At 36.3% G+C, this 27,439-nt stretch overlaps 2 protein-coding genes across 4 annotated transcripts; one reads left to right on the top strand and one right to left on the bottom strand.

Annotated features, from left to right (window-relative positions):
* LOC103717277 (8-amino-7-oxononanoate synthase) lies at positions 1–12,680 on the bottom strand. 2 transcript variants are annotated; one of them, XM_026808506.2, is made up of 11 exons: positions 12,228–12,680; positions 11,892–12,004; positions 11,683–11,790; positions 8,536–8,774; positions 8,402–8,443; positions 8,084–8,171; positions 7,865–7,998; positions 5,646–5,737; positions 543–693; positions 385–453; positions 1–299 (listed from the first exon to the last, which is right to left on the bottom strand). In XM_026808506.2, the coding sequence occupies exons 1-11, from the start codon at positions 12,454–12,456 to the stop codon at positions 176–178; spliced, it is 1,389 nt and encodes a 462-aa protein (XP_026664307.2). In that variant the 5' UTR covers positions 12,457–12,680; the 3' UTR covers positions 1–175. The 2 variants fall into 2 exon arrangements, with proteins under 2 accessions (XP_026664307.2, XP_008803821.2); XM_008805599.4 differs by having other exon boundaries at positions 5,646–5,734; positions 12,228–12,677.
* Positions 12,681–16,365: 3,685 nt separating this feature from the next.
* On the top strand, positions 16,366–27,201 carry LOC103717276 (chaperone protein dnaJ A6-like). 2 transcript variants are annotated; one of them, XM_039120322.1, is made up of 9 exons: positions 16,390–16,516; positions 16,605–16,670; positions 16,806–17,005; positions 17,197–17,365; positions 17,471–17,609; positions 25,622–25,755; positions 25,844–25,986; positions 26,230–26,428; positions 26,548–27,201. In XM_039120322.1, the coding sequence occupies exons 3-9, from the start codon at positions 16,856–16,858 to the stop codon at positions 26,865–26,867; spliced, it is 1,254 nt and encodes a 417-aa protein (XP_038976250.1). In that variant the 5' UTR covers positions 16,390–16,516; positions 16,605–16,670; positions 16,806–16,855; the 3' UTR covers positions 26,868–27,201. The 2 variants fall into 2 exon arrangements, with proteins under 2 accessions (XP_026664306.2, XP_038976250.1); XM_026808505.2 differs by lacking the exon at positions 16,605–16,670 and having other exon boundaries at positions 16,366–16,516.
* Positions 27,202–27,439: the final 238 nt, after the last annotated feature.

Below are 27,439 nucleotides of genomic sequence, written 5' to 3' on the forward strand. Positions count from 1 at the left end.
GGCTTTAATTTGTCATTCTTTGCCATTGCTTTATGTAAAACTTCATTGTCACCATCAAACCAAAGCAAACTACTGCAGCTTATCTCCCACTACTTCTTTCCTATAGAAACTGCAAAAGAATTGTTTGTGACAGTTTACAATAAATATGGAAAATCAAATCAGCTGCTTCAAAATATTAGATCTTTGAAGCTATTTGGTAATTCTGCTCAAGAGCTGGGAATCGAATGCAGCCAGATAATGCAGCTACAAGCCTTCTAATATCCTCCGAAGAATGAGCAGCACTCACAGTAATCCGTAACCTGAAAAAAAGAAAAGAAAATACACATCATGGTTCCAGATACCTCAATATCACGGCAAAGGCCTAAGATAAAATGATTAGATTACCTGCACGAGTTGGGAGGCACTGTAGGTGGTCGGATTGCTGTCACATGGAATCCAGATTTAAGCATATGCCTGTCCAAAGAATCAACGAGATAACACTCGTCTTCAAAAACAGCATAATACTTGAGATCGTAGAATGCAGAATAAGGAAGGGAGAAAACCTGCTAGCACTAAGTGCAGCTTCTTCACTTCCGATGATCAGGGAAATTATAGGACTGGTAATATTAAGTTGGGTTAAAGAATAGAAGTCATGCACTCGACTCCATACTGCTATTCTACGCCACTTCTCCTTTCTTGCCACAGTGACAGCAGCTGCATGCATGCTCAGACTGTTATTTTTAAAGCATTGTAAAAATTTATAATCTGAACAGTTGAAAAAGATGCAGAGATAATATGAAAATGAAAATATTAAAAAAAAATGCATGACAAGGAAGTCTGTCAATAATGTCATACAAGCAGTCAGGAAAACTTGTTTGTATGCCTATATATGCCATCATTTATTTGTCCTCCAGATTATTTTTCCATTATAGCTTGAGATGCATCTTACCTTTTCGTTTGCCAGATGGAATATGATAAAAGAAGTCATTGTAACATCTGTACATCAGTACAAAGAATTTAAGAAACATACCATTATAATTAAATTCAATAAAAAAAGCCACTAATGAATTATCCAATCCTAGTTTCTGGGCTTGGCTTCCAACACCTATACAACATCAGATTCCAAGCATGCACCCAGAGCACAGATATGCGAAATTGCTTGTCGCACATCAGATTGCCACTTGCTGCATCCATTTATAATGTCAACCGACCACCAAACAACTAGCAGATGCAGATGCAGACATACTATTTAAGCTTGTAGATGGAAAGTTCTTTGCAGGTTGGACAGTTGAATTTTCTTTCTGACTACCATAAATTTAGCAGTTAGCATCGTCTTGAACTCAACAGTCAAACCATGCTCTTTTGTCATCAACATAGACACTATAAAACTTTTTCATTGAAGTCCATGAACAGAAGGATTATGAGAATTTTTTGCAAGATATATCACATACTAATGGTCTTGCAAATTTCTTTTCACCTAATATACTAGAGACAAAGGCTTTGAACTGTCCATTTAGTAAGAATTTAATAATCAGTACAGAGCAAATCCAAAATGAGAGATCTGGAATTGAGGGTCTCATCTTTGAAGGATAAAGGAGATATCTAGATATTACCAGAATAGCCCCAAAAAAGGGCGTAAGAAATCCTTAAATGCCACCAATCCAAAGCCCAACTAACTGTTGGAGACACCTCACCAATTTCTTAAGGCTAGAAGGTTTAATCAACATGTCAGCAGGGAAAGTAGGTCTAAAGGAGAGATGTTTATAATTCCCAAGTATTCTGCTTTCAAAATGTGATGTTTACCCTAAGATGTTTGTTTTTTCTCTTGATTCATTCATTCACATATAACTCCACAAATACCACAAGTCTTAGAAATGCTAGTGTTCTGTAGTAGTCCTACTAATGCTCCAAAGCCTTGGTGGTGTTCAATGACAAAAAGTGTAATTACTGTCATGCCTCAAACCCATCACTCAGGTCAGCCATGTTACATGGCATCCTCAAAACAACAAAAGAAATTTCCTCTGGATTACAACAAAATGAGAGACATCAATGGTAGAGGTGACTCTGTTTGTGAGAAACAAGAGTTCAAGTAATAAAAGAATCAGGTACATCTCATGATTTGCATTCGAGTCCTGATTAATTACACTCTTAAATTAATGAACAACCTTCAATTATGTTGGCTGAAAAATAAAGACCCTTTACGTTAAACAAAAATCATTAAGAAAGACGATGAGATAAAACATGATCACTGCAAATAAAACCGAGGTTTTGAGAAAAAAACCTGCATCTCACATAGGTTACGGTTTCAAAATCGAAACCTTCTTCATGAGGTTCAAAGCTGAACCCATCAATGAGAAGGCTCTTATTCAGAACCTTGCTAGTTTAAAAATTAGGATTCAATTAAACCTAATTAAGGCTCGAGTAGAAAAGGGCTTGTTGCTGCCATCTTCAATAAGATAAATTGCTGTAGCTTCGGGTTCATAACCAGTCATTGGGTCATCATAATACTTGGGCCTGGGGAAGAATATGAAATGCATCTCATGTTTATCAGACGGGTTGTCAATCAGATGATTATACGAGGTATGAGAAGACTTTATGTTAACAGATATTTGCAAGTTTCTTGAGGTTCCAGAGTAGCTAGTCCAAAAGTCAAAGGATGCTGGATTGAACTCCACCATTGGCTCATGCCAAAAAAATGGAGGCAAGGAAGTTCCATAACCCTTCTTTCAAAATCTAAAATTGGATCATAAATCAGATAAGGAATGAGAGCGCTACAGCTCCATGAACTATCAAGTATCTGCATCCAGGCTAAGAATTCAGGTATAATGATCCATGTTCCGAAAGCAAATACTCCCAGATCTGCCATTGGCTTTTGTAATCCAATCGACTTGGCATGACTTCTTTCAAATAGTTCAAGTGGATGATTGATCAAACTATCAGACAAAAAGCAATATCCTCTGAAACCATCAGGCATCCTACAGTAATGCCCAGAATCCAGATTTAGCCACCTGCACTATGAGGGCGATCCTCCCAGATCCAATTCTTAGAGTACAGCAATAATGGAAGCTCCCTAATTGCTGCTGGTCCATTGGATCATGTGGATCACCTCTGATGCGACACAGGATGAAGATGGGCTTTTGATAACAAAGGGATTAAGATGGGTTCTTCTAGATAATTTTAATTTGGCCTTCACATAATCTACTCAGATTTTTGAGGGAAAATTCATTGATTTGAAACCAGCTTGTCCCTGGTTCATTGGGCAGAGTTCAGTTCAAAACGGACTCTAGGAAGGAGAAGATCATAATTGCAGCAATGCCATCAGGTTGCCTATCTTGTATCAAATTGGTTCAAGTTTGACCTGACCTTTCATGGTCCAACCATCATGAATTGAATTGCTCATGTAGGTGTAAATACACCTCCAACAGTTCCATTTGCCAAGTATTACTCAGTACAGGTTAGAGTTCCTCGAGACTAGCAACATGCCTTTTATAGACACCCCTTTCATCCACAGATAGGACAAATGCTTTAATTTTTTCATCCTTAAACTACCAAGTATATGAGGCTCAAACACATTAAAAATCTAGATCAGCCATTAGATAGTGCCCAGCATTTCTTTCAGAAAAAGAGGACACGGGTATTGGAGAACAGAGGCAATCCCTGCAGTTTCTCTTCTTATTTCCCTACTTCACTACACTCTCCATCGCCCATCATCAGGGTCAAATATTAATTGTAGAATGGTTTCTTCTTTAAGTTTAGACCTCATAGTCCTGATGTGTTAATAAATAATTCTCAACCTATTCTAAGAAACTCTGGTGATTGAAAAGAAACAACTGTCAAAAGTTTTCCTTGATTATTTACAATTGCTACATTCTTTAACTTGCAATGGATAAACTCACCATCATTGGGAGTCTGATGCTACGATAACAAATAGTTTTGCAGTGTGAAGGTAAAGATTCTGAAACTTAAACCAGAAGTTTCTTTTCTTTTGGTGGGGGTACACTTCTGGAATGGATACAACTGAAGCCACACAACAAATGCGAACAGAGTGCAATAAAAATACTGCACAACATTGATGTGTGTGTGACAGAGGGCCTGGACAGAGAGAAGACCCAAGCTAGCATGGTCGGGAATTGGGAGAAAGGATTTAGAAAAGTTCAAAATAAACATAAAGAAATGATTGATGAAAAAGGATTCATAAAGCCCAACTAAATAGTTGGGACAGAGCTTGAAGTTGCCCAAATTGCTCAAGAATTGCTTTGAAACCCTAGATTTGCTTTTGAACAGTCAACAGTCAAGCTAAAGAAATTTCTACATCCCATGTGCTGGAGATAAGAAACTTTATTACTACCAAACAGCTATGTACGTGGAAATAAAAATGGACAAGGATCAAAATTAAGTTCCAACTTTTTAAATATGTCATCATGAGCCATGTCACTTTCAAAGGCAATCATGAGGTTTAGGTGCCAGTATGCTGCAGAAGATCTGGACTAGAAGAAATGGCTTGCACTCCACAAAGCAGCACAAGGTTGCAGGAATAAAAAATCCATACTTTATATGAAAATGTAGTGGTCAAATCCATTATATTTAAGAGAACATAACTAAGACATAGCATTTACAATATCACCCATTTGAGCATCGTCCAAATATCATATTTTTTATTACTAAGTTGATCAGATTGAATGGCTAGACAATTTTAAAGAAAACCATAAAAGAGACTTCAATATACAAGATTATCTTACTTAACGTATTAACAGTATATGTTTGTGTAAGCTAAGAAATATTCTAATGAACTGATTGCAAAATCTAGAAAAGAACACAAAATTTTAGCATTTCTTAACACTGTGTATGCAGTCAAAAGTGTTTAAAATAAAAACACCAAACTAGCCAGCGATTAAAGTAGTCACTGTTTTGGTTACATAAAAAATAATTATGACTAGAAAATGGTCCAAGAAATTGGTTTGTGAAAATGGTCTGATTATTTTGTTAAAGGCGTTGAGATGATGACTCACTTTACTATATTCTAAGCCTTTTAGTATTCTGGGGATATCAATAGCACTATCATTGATCTAGTTTTACTAATAGAAGCCTATTTTAAGGATGAATGACATTAGCTATATTCTGTGCCTGGCCATCTTTTAAGCTTTTTAACTTGCTCATGAGTTATATGCAAGTAATTCTGGAGCTGTTCTAAAACCACTTAAACCTTTTTAAGTTCATTAATTTTTGGTGTTCCCAACATTAACATCATGTTAAATTGAGTGTATAAAATGTGCAAGTAGAATATCATCGGGTCAACTCTTGGGTGTATAATGATACTCTAGGAAGTTTAGAAGCTAATGCCTAACAAAACAAATAATCAGAAGCTTATAAATGGTAATGTTTTCATGTATACATTGTAATAGATCTCAGTTTACAATAGAGTACTAAGTTGACGTGCATACTTCATGTAGCTTTCCTTTTGTTGAAGTTATAGGATACACTGATCATTTGTTTCTCATCGATTTTAAATTTATATTGTTGAAAGGTTGAGTACTTTGGCCACAGCACTTGAAAAAATAATGGGTAGTTTGACATCAAAGCCAACACCAAGAAAGACAACAATACATAATTTGCTCCTTCACAAGTGGCTTTGCATGTAAGCTGTGCATATTTTAAGCAGTAAATACCATGAGCAGCAGCAGCAATGGGCACCGGAATAGAAGTTGAAAATATGAATGAGCGGCCCCTTGATTGTATTAGCTGTTTCCATTTGTTGCTGCTAAATATGAATGACATGTTAAATGGAGAATTTTGAGGGCATAACCATTGGATAAAAGGCATTCATGCTTAAAACTAAGTTCACTGTATAGCAATATTTGAGCTACTCCAGCATCAACAAAATGTAAACCAGAAAAAAAAAAACTTTCTATGGAAAAACAAGAGCAAAAAAATAAGTTGAATAATCAAAATGCCTAAACAATCATTGACAAATCACTAATAACAGAAGTAAAAAAAAATGCATTTCTAATACCAAAAGAAACGACATAATTAATAAATTAGAATATAGAAGCCGAAATAGCATCAAATCTAGGTGAACCCTATCCAACTTTTCCAGATAAGTGTTTAAAAATAAATAAATAAAGTTGACATATTTGTAAACAAAGACAAGAGAAAGAAGCAGAAGTACTGGAAACTTTTCAAATATGAATGCACGACTCCCTTGATGTATTCGATGTTTCCATCTGTTGCTTTTCAACTATCACTGCATGTTAGATATAAATGCATTGCTCCAGTCATTCAAGAAAAGACATAGGTGCATCAAAATTATGTTCTCTGACAGAAAATCTCTGAGCCATTCCCACATCTACAAAAAGGGAGATCTATAAAAACAAATGATATATGCCTTCTATGGGAAAATATGAGTAGCCTGACATTTCTCATAGTAGACTCAAAAACAAAAATTTCTAAAAACAAATGATAAATCGGTCAAAATACAACTAAAAACAATTCCAAGGAACGAAGTGAGACAGCATAATCATGAACAGAAGCAAAGAAAATAACACCAGATTGGACTGTCATCTCTGCAAAATTCCACAGCTAAAAAAAAGGGAGCAATAGTTTTAAACTTTTTATGATGTTATAATTCCATGGTCATATTTTCTGGATAAAGTCAATAGTATTAAATAATTGAAATCTTAGAGAAAGTCAGCTCAAGTAGTATTTGACCCCTCCAAGAACCATCTCATGCAAACCCTACCACGGCCCTGGCATAGAACAGTGAATCAGATGCCATAACTTCCAATGAGCCAGAATCCTAACTTTAATTTCCCAATTGATGTTCTATATTTCTTCAGAAATAAAACCAACAATAGACAAGTTTTACCCACTATAAATTATTAAGCTTGAGGATCTAAGCTGGAAACTTCATGGAATGCCTACAAATCATGTTGTTGCCTCTTTAACAGAATATCAACACAAAAGAACTAAATCTTAGGAAAGTTAAGTTGTTGATGGGTGGCCATAAATGCCTCCACTACCTTCACATGTTTATTACACCCATAGAGGCAGCAATACTTTCAATCTTTTTAAGGATGATGTCTAAACACAGTGAACAAGATGCTGTCAGTAGAAAGTACGCATGCTATGCTTGTACATTTTCAATTCCTACTCTAGAGAAGTGGATAGTATCTGTCTCTTTATCAACTTTAGCACTTTGTTTTATCTCTTCTTCATCTTCAGCATAAATAGTATTATTCTTTCATGAATAGAAGCTCAGCTGAACATCATTAGCAATCAAAAACCCAAAAATTATGAGAATAAAACAAAAAGGAAGTAGATATTAAAGAGATGAGCATATATAAAAAAAAAAGGCATCCCAATACACGAGGCTCCTGCCACTATGGGGTCTGGGGAGGGTCAAATTTACGCAGCCTTACCCCTCCCCCCCCCCCCCCCCCCCAACTCCCCAAACACACACGCGTGCGCATGCAGAGAGGCTGTTTTCATATTTCAAACCTATGATACCTAAATCACAATGGAGCAACAATACCATTGCACCAAGGCCCACCCTCTAGAGAGATGAACATATATGCAGTAATTTTCTATTTCTTACCCATATTTGAGATGCAGAAAGGTAACAAACGTGTTTATTACCAAACATTAAAACCTCAATTGTCTATACTGCCTTGTATGATGTAGCATGTTATGAAACTGGAGCATCCATCACATATTAAGGTTGCAAGTTTGCAACTGAGATGCTTAATGCTCGCAAGTTCTCGTGAAGTGTACAAGTTATTTGACTATATGCAAAGGCCATTTGACCACTATATTTGACAGGTTGATGATTCACAGTCTTCAGCATTTTGTTTGTACTGCTAGCACTCGAGAGAACAAATACAGTAATTACCTGCAAGCAATGAAACCCCCCTGGCAACCCGCAGCTTTGCTCAAGGTGCCTATGCATATATCAACATCATTTTCACACTCATGCACTTCTGGTACACCTCCACCGTTCTCTCCACAAACAAGTGTTGCATGAGCCTGAAAGAACTTCAATATAAATCACAATACCAATATGTATGGAAAAGTGCATGGATTAAAATGAATCCTTATAAGTGAGACTTACATCATCAATGGCCAATAAAAATCCATGCTTCTTGCGAAGTTCAACAAGTTTGGTTATTGGAGCAAAATCTCCATCCATACTAAACAGGCTGCATGATAAGAATGCAAAATTTTTTTTATGTAACAGAACTCAACCACATGCCCTTTACAGTGTGATCTGTAGCCAGGCACTGCAAGGTAATGGAGCAAAATCATTTGATTGTCCCAACTGTCATCAAAAGGCATATTGGAGGACTGCTTTCAGGCCACTCAAGACTACAAGCATATGTAGCTTGATCTTTAAAAGTTACTCTATTGGAGTTCATTGGGCATAGCATACCTATCTGTGATGACAATCTTCTTCTCCATTTTACAACATGATCTGTTTATTAACAATGTAGATAGTACCATGAGATGTAAGGTATTGCAAAAATAGATGGCACATTTTAGATCAACTGTAAAAGGAAGGCATACAGCAGAGCATTGAGATGAGACATGTCACAATGCCTATATACAAAAACTTCTGCTTCCTGTTGCCGCTCGGCTAGACGGATCCCATCAATTATTGAAGCATGGTTCAAGGCATCTGAAAATATGGCAAGTCTTTCATCCATAGATGGTTTCCTACCAACAGCCAGAAGTGAGCTAACACTTCCCAGAGCAGAGAGGAAAGCCATGTTGGCAGCAAAGCCGGTAGGACAAAGAAGGCAATCCTGAAAGGGTTTAAACCATGCAGTGGCGTCTTAGTAGCATTTGTTGTATGATAACAAAAAGCAGAGGACATGACACAAATGATATGGCGTCTAACTCAGTAACTTACCACATTTGCATCTACAGTGCATCAGCCTTTTAAGGTGATGACAGCTAAGTTAAGCCCAGACAATAAGTAAAACCAGAACACTAAAGTCAGCTCAACAGAACCTGCATGTACATTAGTTGCTTTCTAGGGCCATAATTTTCATTAAGACGAGTGTCCTCTGTTCTTTTTGTCTTACATCTTCTCAGGCTTTATACGGTCATTGTCTCCAATACAAAGCAAATCCATCCGGTTCAAAATTCATAAATGTTAAGAATTAATCAGCATTCAAGACAATAATTGATTCAGCTGACCACGGCTCTGAAGCAAGTGTTACCCAGTTCTATCTTAATTCTCATATTACCACGCACCAAAGAACTTGAACTACTAACAAAGGATTAATATTATGGTAAACAACCTATTTTGCAGAAGGATTAAAATTTATCTTAAAGTCCATTATATAAAGTTATAAAGGCACTAGCCTTATGAAGTAAGGCATCACAATAGCGATTAATGTCAAGAACCTGTAAATAGATAACAATACACAATCCATGTTAAAAAGCAGAAGAATCAACATAATATATAAGTGGAAAGAGCACCGAATATGTATGAGTTATGATGACATGGATCCAAAATTGGCACATCAAGATTGACAGCTTTATACTAGTTTCTGGACATTTAATGGTAGCATCTAATGAACCTATAGAAACTTGCAACCATAAGACATATCAGATATATGTATTCATTGTTGTTTAAGATGTGTTTGCACAGTCTCAAATAAACAGTCTCAAGTAATTTACTGGGTAAACTAACATTATTTTACTGCAGCTATTTACTCATATAAATAAACTCAAAGTATATATAACTGCAAGACAATGTCTGTGTATCAACAAGAAATTGTGTGAATTGTATACTTATTGCTGATACTGTCACAAGCTAACATGACAATATAGACTTTGAGAAGCTTATATAATATGAGTTATCCTGATTTATAAGCTATCCAATGCTGAATAATGTTTCTGTGTCAATAGAATTTCAAATTTATACATCAGAATTCAATTCCTTGAAAGAAAAGAAACCAAAAACAGTTCCATGGGGAAGAGTTCCAAGACTTTCTAGAATAGAAACATGATTGTTCAGGAAATTTGGGCATGATTTTAAGAAAGGAAGGCATGGCACAGAGCCACAGACACAACCCTTATGCATCAGTTTGTATGACTTTGCCCTTGCGTATCATTTCAATTTACATTAGTGCATAACCATGCATATGGACTGGTGTGCAAGGTGCCGACGCACACAATTCTGAACCATGCCACTAACTTGCCAGCTTGATTTATATCTTAAAGTTGTTATGCATCGCTACACGCCAATGTGAAGCAAAACATGCTGCAGGAACACGATAGAGATACAACACCTGGAATCATGTGCTAGCTTGCCAGCAAGATATGTAACACAAAGATGTTATGGTACAAATAACCACTTGAAAAAATCTCAAATTGTCAACTAATTTGCAAAGTCACCTGCCAGCAATTAAATATTTCTTTCTTTCCGGATAATCCATGGAACAATAAGTCTATTGAGTACATAAAATTATTGATACCAGCATGTACTTATTATTACTTATTATTTTCTATAAATTTATATTCCTCTTTTACATGGTATGGCATGTTGTTAAAGCATTTAGTGTACCATCTCATGGTATTCAGAGTTGTCATCCAGCCATGCAGTTCCAAAGTTGGAAGAGGGGACATCGGTGTAAGGAAAATTTAAAAAAAAAAAGGATTTCTTTAGACATTGGACATTTGGCAAACGGCCACACCTTCCAGACTCCAAAGCGCCAATCTTTTAGTGTGATCTTTCAAACTTAGTTTCCTCACCTCCTTTGCATACCGAATTCCATTTTGCAATCTCACTTCCATATAGTACTTGTGCTACAAAAGGTGTAAAACTCGTTCCCTTCTAATTGTGAAGAAGGAAACAATTTGTGCACCTCTATAATGATTATTAAATCTCACAGAATTTCATTTTGCAATCTCACTTCCATGTAGTAACTGTGCTAGAAAAGGTGCAAAGCTTGTTCCCTTCTAATTGGGAAGAAGGAAACAATTTGTGCACCTCTAGAAAAATTGTTAAACCACGCATTTAGGTAGATAGTAAAACAGAGTATTCAGTCAAGTGAACTTTAGGTGCTGCTTCACATCAGGTGACATTTGATAAGCATGTCCAAGTCCACACACATGCACAAATAAACATAAAAAGTTCAACTTTGCAGCTAACACCCTCGCCCAAGTTCAAGCACATTTTTTTCTGATGTAAACAAGACAACCCTAGTTCAAGCACTATTGTTTCTGATATAATCATTACAATGGTAGTAAATTTCGAGTAAACCTTCTTAATTATAAACAAATATACACAGTTAAGGCCAGTTTGGATATTCCTATAGAATTGGACCAAAAATCTTATAGAAATTGGGTTTGTTGGCCCATCTAACTTGTTTCTAAAAGCCTATCCAAACCCAGCACAGTTCCTAACCTTTGGGCTGCACAGAATTTGAGCTAGGTAGAGTTGGGTTGATACAGGGCCATGCTTAAATGGATGGCCCAATCTATGAATCCTCTAGACATTTCAGCCCACTTCTGTAGGAATAGCCAAACAGGTCCTAAACAAGTTTTAAATCCTTTCTTCCAACCCAAAGGGGTCAATATATTATAGTATAATATTTAGCGTAGGCTAATGCAAAGCAGCCAAGAAGCTTTTTTTTTTTTGTGGGTAGTAATGCATAAGAATCTCACAATATAGAAGAGAAGACTTTATTTCTCAAATACCTCTTTTTTCTTCAAATCTGCCAAGGAAGCTTCAAGTAGCCTGTGATAGTTAGTATAACCACAGACTAGAGCAGAGCCTCTCGGACCCATACCGAGGTCTTGAGCAGCCTAAAAATAGACTAAATCAAAACCGAAAACATTCCAAAACAAACCCACCTGACTAAATCAACTCCACATCATAACAGTGAAAGATCATCAAGTGCACTAACCTTTGCGGCAGCCTTTCGGACGGCCGGGTGAGAGCTCAAACCCAAGTAATCATTCCCCGAGAAGAGCAGCAGCTTCCCACCGACCTTCTCATCTTTACCAATGGATTCACCTCCTGAATACATGTTAAAAAAAAATCAATTTTTTAATATAAATTTGGACCTTGGAAGTATCTCGATCAGGTGTCCTGACGTTTGTTTTAAATAATAATAATAATAATAATAATAATAATAATAATAATAATAATAATAAAATTTTAACAAAGATCCGGAAACATTGGAAGAGCTTGGATGAAGTAAGAATGGGTGCGCGACAGTCTAAGCGGGAAAAGGCCTTACCGGGGCTTGTGAGCTCATTGAGCCACTCCCGAAAGGTGGGCTCCTCGATTTCCACCTCCACCGCGGACCGGTCCCAATGTCGCGGGCCATCGAACGTCTCGAGCCCCTCCGAGGGGTCGCCAGACGGCGGCGGCGGCGAGTGAACGGAGATTGGCCGGATTGAGCGGAGGAGCTTCTTGGAAGCCAGCCTCGAGAGCGCCGCCTCGACCCAATGATCCCAAGACGCCATCTCTAAAGTTTAAACAAGAGATAGCGAGGAAGAGGGCAAAGGAGACGTACGAGGGTTGTTATCGTCGCGGAGCTGCAAAAAAAAAAAAAGCCTTCTTTCCTTTATTTTCTCGGCGGGGCCTCTAATCGGACGAAGAGCAGTGACGTCGATGCGTCGCCGCTAAGATAATGCCATGGTGGAATCGCCGCAGGATCTCTGACTCTGATGCCCTTTTGAAGGGCTGGTTTGGGGGTCGTTAGGTGTGGCTGTCTTGGGGTTGGTTAGCTGTGCATCCGTTTATTCCTTTGTTTACCCTTGTACGTTCCTTCATTTACCCAAGTAGAGGCCAACAATCTTCTTTCTAGGATTCCTTTGTGTACAACAAACTAAGATCTTAAATATATTTCCAATATTACTTGCTGCAACAATCTTCAATCTAAGATTTAAAAAATCAATTGGCTGCCATCGATGGTGGAATAAAGTCCAAGTCTCCAGCTTTGCATTGTCATCCCATGAATTAAATGCCAACATGGTATTGGAGTGGCCATAATTTAATATGCCCTTCTAAATCACATTAATCTTGAAGGGATGGTGCAATCTAGCATATTGTCCCAAATCAATTAAAAGGAGTGTCATGTAAATTAATTAGCCTAAACTAGTTCTTTTTCCTAATACCTTAAGTTTTTAGATTGCAAGTCCATGACACATGATAAATCAATAAATCATGTCTTTGAGCCTTTGATTAGATGAAGGCGGAACATGTCTAAATAGAATCTATTTCGGGCATCAAATATCGTAAAGCATGATTTTATAAGAGTTTTGAGTATGCTAGGTCCATACACAAAGTTTGGACTAAAAAAAAATATTCCTAAATTTACACTATTTTTTTAAAATGGAGTGAAATCTATGGCCCTTACGAATTACACTATTCATGAAACAAAATCCTTATAATCCAAAGTGTCGGAAACTTCTATAATTTAGATATGTAGCAAATTTTGATAGATTACAAAGGGATCAAAATGAGATTTTATATATATATATATTCATGACCAATTTTTTTTCAGTGTACAATATTTCTGATCAAAATTGTATGGCTGATAAAAATTGGGTGGAGTTTGGATCTACCATGAAATGAACACTAAGGGCTCTTTTAGTATTGATTTTATTTTTTTTCAACCTTCGGAAAAAGATGAACAAGACCGAACAACATATGTGATGAAAACTTTTCAGTTTTTGAAATTGCCTGCAAAGTCTTTAGAATTTTTAGAAGCATAAATTCATTTCTTTCAAAAAGGATAGAATCAAGCAAGGGGTAATGTAAGTTTTATGTAAATTATATCTTCTATTACATATGTATATACGCACGCACTTATATAATGGAAGTTTGTCGAATTTATGCAAAGTTCTTAATTCACCATGCTAATACTGGTATTAATATGCTTTGTCACCATAAAAACTCATTATTTAATATACAACAAAAATTTAGCTATTTGAGCCTTGTATTTATTATTATTTATTATATTATTATATTTTATTCCAAACATAATTAGAAAAAGCAGAAAAAATTGTATCTTGTATACCATGTGATGCCAATATTACCGATACTAGTATTAATGATGACTTTCTACACAAAGATTTTTTTTTTACAGAGTTTTCTTTTCACTTCATGAAAAATAGTATTAATGACAAACATTAGTATCAGCGACATGAGTTCTTGCTCGACCATTATAAAAATTGATTGCCTAATACACAACAAAATTTTGGTTATTAAATTTTTTTATTTATTATAATTTATTATATTATTATATTACATTTCAAGAATTGTTGGAAAAAAGAGAAAAATTGTATCCTACTCATCATGTGGGGCTAGTATTGATAATAAGAGTTTCTCCATGAAGACTCAGCTTGTACAAAGTCCTGTGTTTAGCATTTAAACACATTTATTGATGATATTGGCCATTATTAAAGTTGATTGCTTAATATGCAACATAAATTGAGCTATTAAAATCCTTTATTTTTTATTTTTTATTATATTATTATTTTCTATTTTGAGAATAATTGAAAAAAGAAGAAAAAAATTACATCCCATGTTTTTTATTAAGACGTGAGTTATATGCTAGTTAACGTACATCTCCATTGCATTGTTTCATTAATTTGGAGGGAAATAAAAACACATAGCAACAAAAATACCAAAAGAATCTAATTTTTTTGCTTTAGTCCATTAGTAATATATTAGATGTCGGGTTTTGTACATGCACATATCCTCCATGTGCAAATCTCTTAAATGCACTTACTATAAAGCTCACAACCGTAGTAGATCCAATAGCTCTCACAAATATCTATCATATATCTATAGTTTTTGGAAACCCTAGTTATCTAGAGTGGCAGGGAGTTTGCACTCCTTGCCATATATATCAAAGGTGTAGTATTCTATGCCCCTGCACAGTTTAACTATATATGTGGCGGTAACAATTTATGGTCTATCCTATCTATCATACTATATGTATCCTATCTATCATACTATATCTATGGTTATCATCCATCCCTCTTGCACGATAGACTACTCATGTAAATACTAATTCTTTACACGGCCTAAGGGTGAAGGATCTTTTTGTGATCGATGAAAAACAATGGAGTCAACCTTCAACTTTCCACAAAAGAGTTGGCTGATAGAGTTCTCTCTATGCCAATCCCAGTAGGTGACTGTGTGGACAGGTTGAGATGGAGTCTGGTTTGATGATCAAGATATTAGATTTTATGAGCTTTTTTTTAAATCCAAACATTTACTTAATTGTGAAATTTTGGGTATGGAGGTTAGGTGTTCATCTTAGGATTGCTTTATTTATATAGAATGTTGCATAGGATCATCTTCTAGAGGTACTTTGAGCCTCTGTGACTCATGTCCAGATGTAGAGGAGTCAATTCTTCTTGTCATACTATGGTGCAAATTGGTTTATTAAGTATGGAGACATGCTTTGATCTAGGACTTTGTTATTATCCACTCTTTCTCCCTTGATGATTTTTATCAAGATATTAAAGATACATCTTCTGGGGAAGATAGAAGACATCTAGCTGGCTAGGAATGAACATATTTTCTAAGCTTTGAATCAGAGTGCTAAAATGATTCTTCTTAGAGCATCCATACAGGCCCAAGATTTCATCCAAGCGACTACTCTAAAGAGACCTTTGACAGAAGAAAAAATCTATAGCTCTTTTCATACATATATTTATGATTTCATAAATAATATATTTCTCTTAAAAGCCACCACTCTTATATTTCCTTAAAGTTAACTTCAACAGCAATATAGATGAGAGAAGTGCTTTTAGTAGAGCGAGTTTTGTTATTAGGAGTGCTAATGGCACTCTTATTCCTACCGATGGTATCAAAGATATTGATGGTATAACTACATATTGCTTGAAAAGAGCTAACACATGCTTCATATATTTTGAGTGCCTCCCATATTTTTCTAGAACCTGACTCTTTAATAGTTATTAGATGATTTTCACCGTCTATAGAAAATAAACTTTATCCTCTCATTTAGGATTGTTGTCGATGGGTATGCTCTATAGAAAAACTAATAATGCAACTGATTGGATGTCATTTTATGTGCCCAACCAACTGATCCTTCTGATTTCTAAATATTGCCTACTCTAACATGGATGTTACCACCCAACTTTGCCTCTCTGGAACAAAATAAAAAAGATCGAGTCATTCATGTGCATCCACGTCATCAAGTGTATCGACACCGCGGGTCACCAGACCCCAGCTGACGTTGGAGTTTCCCCCTTCGCGTCAACGGCCATCGCGTTTCGAGCGGCCAGCTAAGGAAAACTCCCGAGGGGCAGCCACCGTCCTATCGATCTCATCAGACGGCCGAGATCTCACCGCACGATCCGCTGTACAAGTACAACCCGCGCAGTTGCCCAGCGGGCCTACTTAAGGCTCGCCCGCGGCGAATTCTCTTCCCCTCTCCCCGTGGTCGCTTCCAAGGCCTCATCTCTAGTTTGAGATTCTCACGTCGCCCTCTGATCGCTTCCCTATTCCAATCGGGCTAGGGTTTTCCCTCTGATCTCTATTTAGGTAATCATTCCCGATGTTCTTGTAGTTGCCTTCTCCAGTCGGGTATTTTCAAAGATTGTCTTTTTTCTGAGTTAGGTTTTGAATCTAGGGTTTTGTTTTCTTTTCCCCCTTCTCTCTTAATCTGCTTCGAATTGAATCGGCCCAAGATTTCTGGGTAAGGGTTCCTGTTTTTGGTATTGTTTGCTCTCAGAGATATCTTGTTTTCACGGAATTTTGGAGTAAAAAATGGATCTTGGGTTGGTTCAGCTCCTTTTATGATCGTTCTTTGTTTTTTTACATTGGTTTTTAGAGGCACGAAAAGAATTGGAGAGAGAGAGAGGTTGAGAGAGATCGGCAATCATGTTCGGGCGTGCTCCGAGGAAAAGTAACAATACCAAATACTATGAAATTCTTGGTGTCTCGAAGAATGCGAGCCAAGATGAGCTAAAGAAGGCTTATAGGAAAGCCGCCATAAAGAACCACCCGGACAAGGGTGGAGATCCGGAAAAGGTGAGCCGATTTCTTCTAGTTTATGCCGTAATTGCTGATCATCTGATAGTTTCGAATCATTGAATTCACGGTGGATTTATGATATATTCTAGGCAGCTTGCACATAATGAACCCTAGCTAGAGGTGCTGGTGTAGTTTATCTGTTGATATCCCTATGTTTTCTTTGTTTTCTTTTATTGCTATTAAATCAGTTTAAGGAGCTGGCTCAAGCCTATGAAGTTCTAAGTGATCCTGAAAAGAGAGAAATATATGACCAATATGGGGAAGATGCACTTAAAGAGGGAATGGGAGGAGGAGGTGGCGCTTCTCACAATCCTTTTGATATATTTGAGCAATTTTTTGGTGGTGGTGCTTTTGGTGGTGAGAGAGATTACAATCACAGATTCTTTTACTTTTTTTTTTTGTTTTGTTTTCGGTGAACAATGGTGCTAATCATTTATATTTTATACTGTGGTTGATCTGAAGGAAGCAGCTCAAGAGGTCATAGGCAGAGACGCGGTGAAGATGTTGTTCATACTCTAAAGGTGTCCCTGGAAGACTTGTATAATGGGACATCCAAAAAGCTTTCATTGTCAAGAAATGTACTGTGTGCAAAGTGCAAAGGGTATATTTCTTGTAAATTCTATATCTTTTTGAATTGATATGTTATTCCTTGATCATGCTCTAGCATGTTAAACTTAATATAATTTTATGATGCTTTCAGCCAGATTTTTCTACGGGAGTTAAACTTAGCAAATATTAATTGTTGCAATATATACATATAATCTCTGTGTGTGTGTCTATGTCCAGTTTATCTTAATATTGTGTTTGGCTTTTATATCTTTAGATGGCCTTTATGCTTTGAATTCTATTTTGTTCTTCTTTCTTTGCCTTTCTTTTATCATGAGGTGTCAACATTCTATTTTGCATGAAAGCAGTAGGTATTGTTGCCCATAATAATCTCTACAAAATTTTATGTGACAAAAACAGAGTGATGTTTTCTAATGTGATATTAAAGTGGGCAATATGTTTTAAGTGTTTCATTTGGTCATTTCCCACTATTGCGGAATACAGAGGAATATCTACTAGGTGATGGCTAGGCATCTACAATATTGTAGGAATTTTATTCAATTATTTTAGGACTTTTCTTTGTGCATGCCATAGATATGCATAATGTGTCAAATTTAAACAAGAAATACACGCACAACAACACATTTATATATTAACAACTCACTGTCTCCTAGTTCTTTTATACTTACTGTCTCCTAGTTCATCCATTGATAAGTTGCTTTTAAGTTTTGACATGACAGACTAATTTTAGTTTGGGTAGGGCTTGTACTATTGTTAGTGCCAGCGCTACCTTGTACTATTGTTAGTGTGGGCATGAACAATAAGCTGTTCAAGTGGCTATTTAACTAGGATGTGATTTTTCTTCATACCCATGTAGGCTCTGCACTTTCGCTATCATATAGTGTGCTGAAGTAGTGCAATCACTTTTGGAACTTATAGTTTCTTTAAAGTTAAGGTGGTATGATACTTGAAGTAAATATATACTACTAGTTTCTCCTTGAATAAGTTGTTGGTAGCCATGGCATTAGGGTTATTGAGATTTCTACAAAAGATTTAGGTAAATTAAGTGTTACTTCAGAAGAGAATGCTTGAATAATTGAATGAGTTCTTGCTTATGGTTAAGCAAGACCTAGTCGCCTTCAGATTAACGATAGGTTAAGTTGTTGATTTATATTTATACTGTTTTTATGAGGATGATTAAAATGCTGGTGAGTCCTTGTGAGATGATGATAGGATATGCTGGTTTTGGCTTTCTTGTTTTAATCAGGGACATATAAAGATGACTAGAAAGGGAGGTGCCTGGTCATTTGCTTCTGCAAAAGTTAGATATATGAAAGCCATTTCTGTGTTGTAAGCACCCATGCTTGTCTCATCTGCTGTATTGGATTTCGAATTTAGGTAACTGAATGTTGGTGGCCTAGAAAATGGTCATCATAGTGCAGCTCTTTTTGGACTAGTTTAGGTTTTCTCACATTAAGTTGCTTCTATCACTGCATTACTCATGGTTAAACATGAAAATTTTAGGTCTCAACTTCAAATTTGGTTTTGTTTTCTCTTATGGTTTGTCTCGTGATTATCTTCCTCCCAAACTAAACTACAAACTTCTCAAATTGTAAGGTTGGTTGATTTACCAAAGTACTAGTTGTGATAGTGGTTGATGGTTTGAAAAGTAGGCAGGTGGATATTCTATTATGAGAAACTCATCTTAAAAAATGTTATTTTGGTTAATGGTTTTGCTTTTAGATCTGTAAAAGATGTTACAGTTTCTTTGTTTTCTAAAGTTTGACCAGTCACAGTTGGAATCTTTCTTTTGGTCGCTGATGGCTATGCTAATTCCTTTCACCTCGGTGTCCTTTTGCATGGTTCACACTATTTATTTGCTGCTTTGTTTGATGACAGATGGGTTTTCAGCGATTTGTCTGTTATTTGGGTTATCCTTGCAAATTAACTCTAGTGTATATGTATTGCTATGCTATTTGGTGCATTTCGTTTCAGTATTGGAGATTAGAGTTGTTTTGAGATTTCTAACAATGAATTCTTGGTAATTATGCAATGCAATACTTAGCTTTTGATGCCAGATATAATTTTGGGATTACTGCGTTTTACTTTATGTATTTTATTAAGAATATTCTGGTAAAGCTGTAGTATTTAAGTTGGTTAGAATTCCTCAAAGTAGGGTTTATGTCTATAATTCACTATCAATTTATGTTTAATTATGAAAATGGATTTCTATTTGTCTAGGATTGATGCTTTGGAATTGTAGTATAATTCCTTGTTTTTTCAAACTTGTGACCATCCTATGGGCTTTCAGATTGCTTGTTTATCTCTTTTCTTGGATGGTGAATTTTTAGAGTTTTCTGCCTTCTCATGTCTTTGATAACCGACTCTAATTTTGTAAAATTATTATGGTGGTGAATTTGAACAGAGGCGCTACAATTGGTACTTAAGTGGAAATGATGTACATTTGATTAATCTAGGTGATTGAGAAGGGCAATTGTGAGAGGCTGTATACATGGGTAGCACGGTGGTCCTGTGATTGCATGAGACAGAACATAATCTTTTTATGAGCCCTGCAATGACTAAGAGTTCCTCTTTTTTAGTTAGAAGTTTAGATAGGTGTTGGTTAAGGTGCTGAGCTTCCATATTTTCTGATGATATCTAAATTTTAAATCTAAAATATGTTAAAGACTAATTATTGATTTATTCTTCTATTGATGTTTCATTGTTTTCTTGAGAGGAAATTGATAAAATGGGGCTGGTGCTGAGTGCTGGGTGTGATAGTGTCTTGGGTCAATGATAACCATCATCTGAGTGTTCCGTAGAAGAAAAATTCACTAGCTCATTTACTGGATCAAAATTACATATCTGCAACTCTGTATTTTCAATTTAGTTTACAAAGGTTATCTACAACATTTTCCAATTTTCCTTTTCTATCTCTATAACCAGGGTTTTTAGTGACTGCTAGGTAACTTCTGTCACGAAAATATCAATTATATGGCTACTTTGCTTTTTGTAAGAAATAAAGTAACAATATTAGGAATTCAGAATGTTCAGCCATCATACTTGCTATGTTTTAGTGCTCCTTTTTTTTGTCTTTGTATTTGATCTTATTACAAATTTTTGTTTGTCGCTTACTTTTGATATGAGATTCTAGCCAAGAAAACTCAAAGTCGAAATCAACGTGAAATTGTGGATGCAAAATACATATCTTTAATGACATTCTTCCAATATGTGATTTGTCAGCCGATGATGCCCTCAACATGCATAATGATTCTTTTCTCCATCCCAATGGATTCTTTGTTTTGACAAATTTAATTCTCAACATTATAAGCAATATCAGATGAGCTATTGCCAATTGCTGCGACTACTAGCAACATATTTTTACCATTTTGGATCTTTAGTAAGCTTAATTTTCACATTTCTACGGCTGTTGCAATCAGCATTACCTAACACTTGTTTGCTCAAGATAATCATTGGCTTTTTTTTTTTTTAATGAAGGAAAATTTTGCCACTTGTCCAATCCCAATTTTATTCCCAAGTGATTCCTAAGGCTTTCATCTTGAATCTTTGGCAAGAATTGTGCACTCTGGTGATCATATGATTTAAACAACGTCTGATGACACTGTTGTCGGAGTACAATGTATGAATTATTCGATAAGTCAATAAAGAGTGATTGGAGGTCTCCTGCTCAACACTTAATTCCTGTAAAACTTCTTAGAATTTGTGACATCTAGGTCGAAATCCTTTAGTCTATTTATTGCATGTTCTTCTAATATATTAAATTGTTTATGATAAGTACCTCTCTGTCCTACTGAGTCTACACATCTGATATACTCTTTTCTTTCTTAGGATTTTCCATTATACAGCTTTGTTGTTTATTAATAATCATACTTCTTTTTTCTTGTTTCTCCTATAATTGCTGGATGTTTGTACCCCTGGAATGGTTGACTTAGTAGCTCAGTGGATCGTAATTCTATTTTCTCTTTTGGGGCATGATTATCCTCAAATGAACAGAAATAGGTTATGGTAGACATTAAAATTCATCTACTGCCCTGATACTCTTATGTTTTTCCCCTGACTGGTTATTGGGCTCAACTGAAAGTTGAGAATGCTCCATGGAAGGAGTAGCAGATTTTTTGCTATTAACTGTCATTCTGTTATTAAAAGTCTATAATTAGGTGCTGGATTTCTAGTGAATGTAAACCAAGGCAGGGGATTCTTGCCATGAAACCTGTCTGCCCAGTTGGCTTTTAGGAAGATCTACCATATAGGCCCCAATTTAAGCCCAGGAAATGAGGACCAACCCTAAAAAATCTCCTGGAGCATCAAAACATTTAAACAAAAGGGTAAGATGATAAAATTTAGAACGGGGAGCAGTATTCATCTTGAATGCACAAATACACCAAACAGCCAAATGAAACTTAGTTCTGTTCACCTTCTCCATTTTGGATAATTGTAACTTACCTTTGGATTTTTTTAAGTTCTGGAAATTTACAAATGTTCGAAACACTTGCATTTTTGGTAAATGATAGATTAAATATAAGAAATAATCATCAATAGATAATGCATAAGCTATTGGAGTTGGAAATGGAATTATATGTTGTATTGCCCCATATACCAGATGTTGATTATGCCTTCATGGAAGGAAAATGGTTCTTGCTTCATCAACTAGAAGCATGTGACATATAAGAGCCGTTGGTTAAGAAACTAAATCTATAATTAGACTTCAGTGATAAAGCTCGAATTATAGGGGCCTCGGCACCTTTGTTGGAGCTAAAGTTCTGAAAAGGCTGAAATTGCACTTGATGGAGGATTTATATGGAGTCATCATTAGAGATGTCCTCTTCTGGTATCCATGGTGATGTTGATCTTTGATATTGGACCCTTCAATTGCAAGAACACTGACTAGTGTCGGACTGTTTTTGCTGGCAGTTAAGAAAAGGTAAGAAATGGTAGTAATTTAGAACAAAAACTGTGGTGCTAAGAAAGGACAACAGGTATCTATTGATAAAGAGCATTGATGTAGTTCGATGGGTGGCAAATCTTGCTTCTGGTGATGATCATAAAACCTTTGTGATTAGTGGATATTCTTTATGATGTTTCTTTCATGCAAATGGCTGTGACATTATAAGCAATTCTTTCTCAAATGAGTTGAAAAGAAACAGATTTTCTTTCAGACAGGTGGTTAAGAGTTGCCAGGTTTCATTTTCTATATTGTCATTTCAACATTAAATTCGTTTTGCCCTTGTGCTTGTTTTGTCTGCAAATTTGATTAGCATAATTTCCAAGTTCATCCCACATAGAGAACAGCGCATAGTTCCACCACCATGTCATTTGTTAGGAACCTTGCTTGGGTTGCTCAAACTAGGGCAGTGAGGATACCACAATATTGCTGATTATAGGATTTATGCTTTCCACCCGAAGGTTCTTATCTTTCCTGCTTAAGGTTTTTATCACTGCATGCCAGTGTTGTGCTGGCCTTGCACTGGGGTGTGTGTTGCATAATTGTGTCCCATTCTGGTCCAATCCTGGCCTGGTAAGTGCATGGTGGCTTGAACTGGCATTGCTGGCACTTCAGTCTGTGCTCCTGCCATGCCTGTTGGCTGTTCCTTCTTGTTGCTGAGGATTCTAGTCGGTAATGTGGTCCTTGTGCAAGTTTTTGGATTGGATCCTCAAGTTCCATGAAGGAAAAACAACACTCACCTTTGGTCAAGGGGTCAAAGGTCCCTTAAGGTGAAAGAAATGTGAGGGGATTGAGTAGAAATCAGATGACATAAAAGAAATTTAAGGAATGTTCAATTGGAATAGAAAAATTCCCCTTGTGAAAGAGATGATTTGGTTATAATGGATCTGATTTTTGTCAGATCAAACTGGTGAAGTGTTATTAAGGACAGAAAGGAAGAAAATAAAGAGTGATAAATAAGGGATTTCTTTAGTGGAGATATTCATTGAGATTAGATCTTGTATGGCTAGGTTGGTTTGAAATGGTGTAAAAGAAAGTTCCAAACAAAATACATGAAGACAGAGAAGACTAATAACATGACAGTATAATATATTGTTAGAATTTTCAAGAGATTTATGTAAGATAAATCGAGGAAGGATGTGGCATGGGCTGCATGATAAAAAGCAGCAGCTTTAGAGGAAGATGTGTACTGCTTATGATAGAAGTCTGAGGTGTGAAGAGGAGAAAGAGTAGGAAGAAATGCAATAATAAATAGAAAATAGGTGTTTGGTTATGGGAAGTCACAGAGCTTGGCCTTCTTGTGTTGATCTTCTCTATAGAATAAAAATGCCATTGAGTAATTTTACTTTTGCTATTGTAATATTGATGAGTACATTTTCTGTCTGTGCACAACACTAGTGGTGCATGTGTAACATTTAGATGCTGCTATGTTATCAGAGGACAGATACCTTGGTTGAATGTATATTGAGTGTGGGCGGAACCTTACCTGTGCATTGGCACCTGGTTTCAGATGTTCAATCATGCAGAGTAAGATAGAATTAATGAGATTTGCTGTGAGATATGCTTAATAAATATGATATTTTAATGCTGATTTAGTTATTGGAAGCTGGTCGATATATCCTATCCCTGTTCACAATGAGCTTCGGAATTATCACTGGATGCTGAATTGGTATACTCTTGCTTCAAGATTTTTTTTTTTGACTGATACTGCTTCTGTGTACCTCAGATAGTTTAATGGTTAATAATTGTGCGTCCCATTAGGTTTGGATTATAGAGTTCAGGATGTAGTGGTGGATGGTTGCGAAACTATGAGAAACAACCTTGAATTCGAGCACAATGTGAGATGCTTGAAATTGAGATAATTATTGATGCGGCTACTACAATTATTTAATGCAGTGTTGCATCATGGATATCAAAATCAAATTTGTATACGTTTACAAGGTCTGACTCGGCAAGAGCAAAAAAGAGGGAGACACGGATACATAGGATGACATATAAATTTAACTAAATTATACATTTATACATTTAAACAATATCTGTTTAAATATTAAAAGGAAAATGTTAAAAAGATAATGTTTGTTAAGATCTTTCAATGTTCTTGTTTCTCATTCAAACTTCCCAATTAACTTGTTCACCAATAAACTTTCCAATTAACTTAAGGAGATTACCAAAATAATTTTTTGCAAAGATATTTTAATGCTTACATCCTTAACAAATCTCGAAAAAGAATGATGACTCACTTTTAATATTAAATTAGAGGATCAAACTTGATGTTGGAAGAGTTCAACTCACTTATTGTCAGAAGAGTTCAACTCTCTTCCAATCTTTAGAAGTGGCTATCTTAGAACTTCATAAGTATTTGGCATGTATCTAACTTGGATTTTTGGAGTTGGGTGCGAGTATCCATGAAAGACTGTCTAAATGAAGATTAGAGATAGCTTAGGCAAGATTGGCGCTTGCATGATTGGGGAACATGAAACAGCTCAATGAAATTTACATTTGCAGTGCAATTTTATGGTTGAAACAAATCCAAATTTTCTACGATTCCAAATTACAATTTAAAGTTTCAGAAGACTGTTAGGAACAAGTTTCTTCTTCCTTAAAAAAATAGGTTCATTGGCATATATTATAAAATTCACCATGTATGCGGAAGATTTCATATCTTAAGAGAAGTTGGAAGCCACATGACCTTAATCGTATACATGCAACCACTTTTTGCAACTTTAAGCTCGTGCGGTTGTGGAATTTGTTGAAATTTTGTTATGGACATTAGGTTCACTATTGCACCAGAGGGATGATGATGATAACAGTTGATTATGCATGTACATAATTTTCTTCATCTAGGGCCGGTGCATCCCATGCACCGTTAATTAACTAATACCGTCTCTTACATATTATACTATTTGACTCATAGAGCAACCCCACAACATGCATTGCTGTCTCTTTGGCTCAGATGTGTGTAATGGCAAGCTAATTCTTTGATACTTGAACATCATTTTATTTATAGAATACAGACATTCTATAGTATAGTCATTAGTGTGCTCATTAATATTTTCCTCTCTATGTTTTATGATATTTATTCGTATGTTTGCTCGTCGTTTCAGAAAGGGCTCAAAGAGTGGTGTATCTGGAAGATGTTATGGATGTCAAGGTACAGGAGTAAGGACAGTAACTAGACAGATTGGACTAGGCATGATTCAACAGATGCAGCATGCTTGTCCTGAATGCAGAGGCTCAGGTGTGACAGATCTTTCATATTGTTTGTACTCTTGGTGCATTGAGGAATTTTTTGGTTCAGTTTATCTTCTAAATGTACTGTTATGCAGGTGAGATCATCAGCGATAAAGACAAGTGTCCACAGTGCAAAGGGAACAAAATCAGCCAGGAGAAGAAAGTACTGGAGGTGCATGTTGAGAAAGGAATGCAACATAGTGAGAAGATTGTATTCCAAGGGGAAGCTGATGAAGCTGTAAGCAAGCCTCTTTTCTTTCCAAAAAAAGAAAATTATAAACTACCATTTTTTTTGGCTGTTCATCATGTGTTATGCTATTACATCTATGTCAACCTAGTCAGTAGTATTTTCTTATACTCCTTGATTTTTATCCTGGGTACCGGTGCTTGTCGGGTAAAGTTTGATTAACTTACTAGCATGCCGTTCTCTCTGAATCTCTTAGTTCTCTTATGTCTAACTCTGTAAAATCCATGTTTGCAGCCTGACACTGTCACAGGAGATATTATATTCATACTGCAACAAAAAGAGCACCCGAAATTTAAGAGAAAATATGATGATCTTTTTGTGGAACATACACTCAGTCTGACTGAGGCACTCTGTGGCTTCCAGTTTGCTCTGACCCATCTTGATGGCAGACAACTGCTCATCAAGTCAAATCCAGGCGAAGTTGTCAAGCCTGGTAAGTTCTTAGATCTGTCGTATATAAGTTTTGATCTAAGCTGCTGATTTTTCTTGATCTACCTTATAACATGTATGACCACCTTTTTTGGGTTATATAACCTGCTGCTCTCTAATCAGGTCAATTTAAAGCAATCAATGACGAGGGAATGCCTCATCATGGTAGGCCCTTCATGAAGGGTCGCCTGTACATCCAATTCAATGTTGAATTTCCAGATTCCGGCTCGCTCTCTCCTGATCAATGCCATGCCCTGGAGACCCTTTTGCCACCAAGACCTAGCAACCACTTGTTGGACATGGAGTTGGATGAGTGTGAGGAGACGACTCTATATGACGTCAATATGGAGGAGGAGACGAGGCGAAAGCAGCAACAGCAGCAGCAAGATGCCTACGATGAAGATGAAGATGCAGCTCCAAGGGTACAGTGCGCCCAGCAATAAGTTCACCTTTAGGTCGCATTGGAGGTATTTTGGCTGTTCTTTCTTGCTGCGTAGGGACGTCCAATTGTCCTCACAATTTGCTCCTTATAACGTACCTGGGAACCATAGAGGTAGCTGGAATTATGGGTTGTGATTGTTTTCTTTCATACTGAGATTCTCGTGGAGCTACTGGTGGTTATTCATATCGACTTTATTGCTTTCTAGGCTTATGACTAAATATGATACTTTCAGCTATATATGTGCTAATCATGGCAGGTCTATGCCTCAAGAAGGATGCGCCATTCTGTATTATTACCTCATCAAAATTGATTCATGCTTTATGGTTCTGCCTCTACTTCTATGGGACCATCTATGGTGCTCTTTGTTCTGGATCCATTATCATAATTTTCTATGACAATTAATTAATAGCATATTCAGGGTCTCCCAATCTTGATCCTGGATAAGTCTAAGTGGAGGAAGATTAAAAATTGGTGTCGGCCATTCAGGCGTTGTGCTTCAAAGACGGATGGACAAAAAAAAAAAAATTGGGATGAACCTAAGTGCTAATGCTGCATGTATGCATATTTTACAAG

The sequence above is a fragment of the Phoenix dactylifera genome, chromosome 2, assembly GCF_009389715.1.
Source record: "Phoenix dactylifera cultivar Barhee BC4 chromosome 2, palm_55x_up_171113_PBpolish2nd_filt_p, whole genome shotgun sequence".
Lineage (NCBI taxonomy): Eukaryota > Viridiplantae > Streptophyta > Magnoliopsida > Arecales > Arecaceae > Phoenix > Phoenix dactylifera.

Excerpts from the sequence above, each read along its gene's own strand:
- LOC103717276 (XM_026808505.2), top strand. The coding sequence starts at position 16,856 with ATGTTCGGGCGTGCTCCGAGGAAAAGTAACAATACCAAATACTATGAA. Across the intron at positions 17,006-17,196 it reads AGGGTGGAGATCCGGAAAAG|TTTAAGGAGCTGGCTCAAGC; the intron begins GTGAGCCGATTT and ends CTATTAAATCAG. Across the intron at positions 17,366-17,470 it reads TGGTGGTGGTGCTTTTGGTG|GAAGCAGCTCAAGAGGTCAT; the intron begins GTGAGAGAGATT and ends GTTGATCTGAAG.
- LOC103717277 (XM_026808506.2), bottom strand. The coding sequence starts at position 12,456 with ATGGCGTCTTGGGATCATTGGGTCGAGGCGGCGCTCTCGAGGCTGGCT. Across the intron at positions 694-5,645 it reads CATTGCTGCTGCTGCTCATG|CTGCTGTCACTGTGGCAAGA; the intron begins GTATTTACTGCT and ends GCATGCATGCAG. Across the intron at positions 454-542 it reads GCTGCACTTAGTGCTAGCAG|GCATATGCTTAAATCTGGAT; the intron begins GTTTTCTCCCTT and ends TTCTTTGGACAG.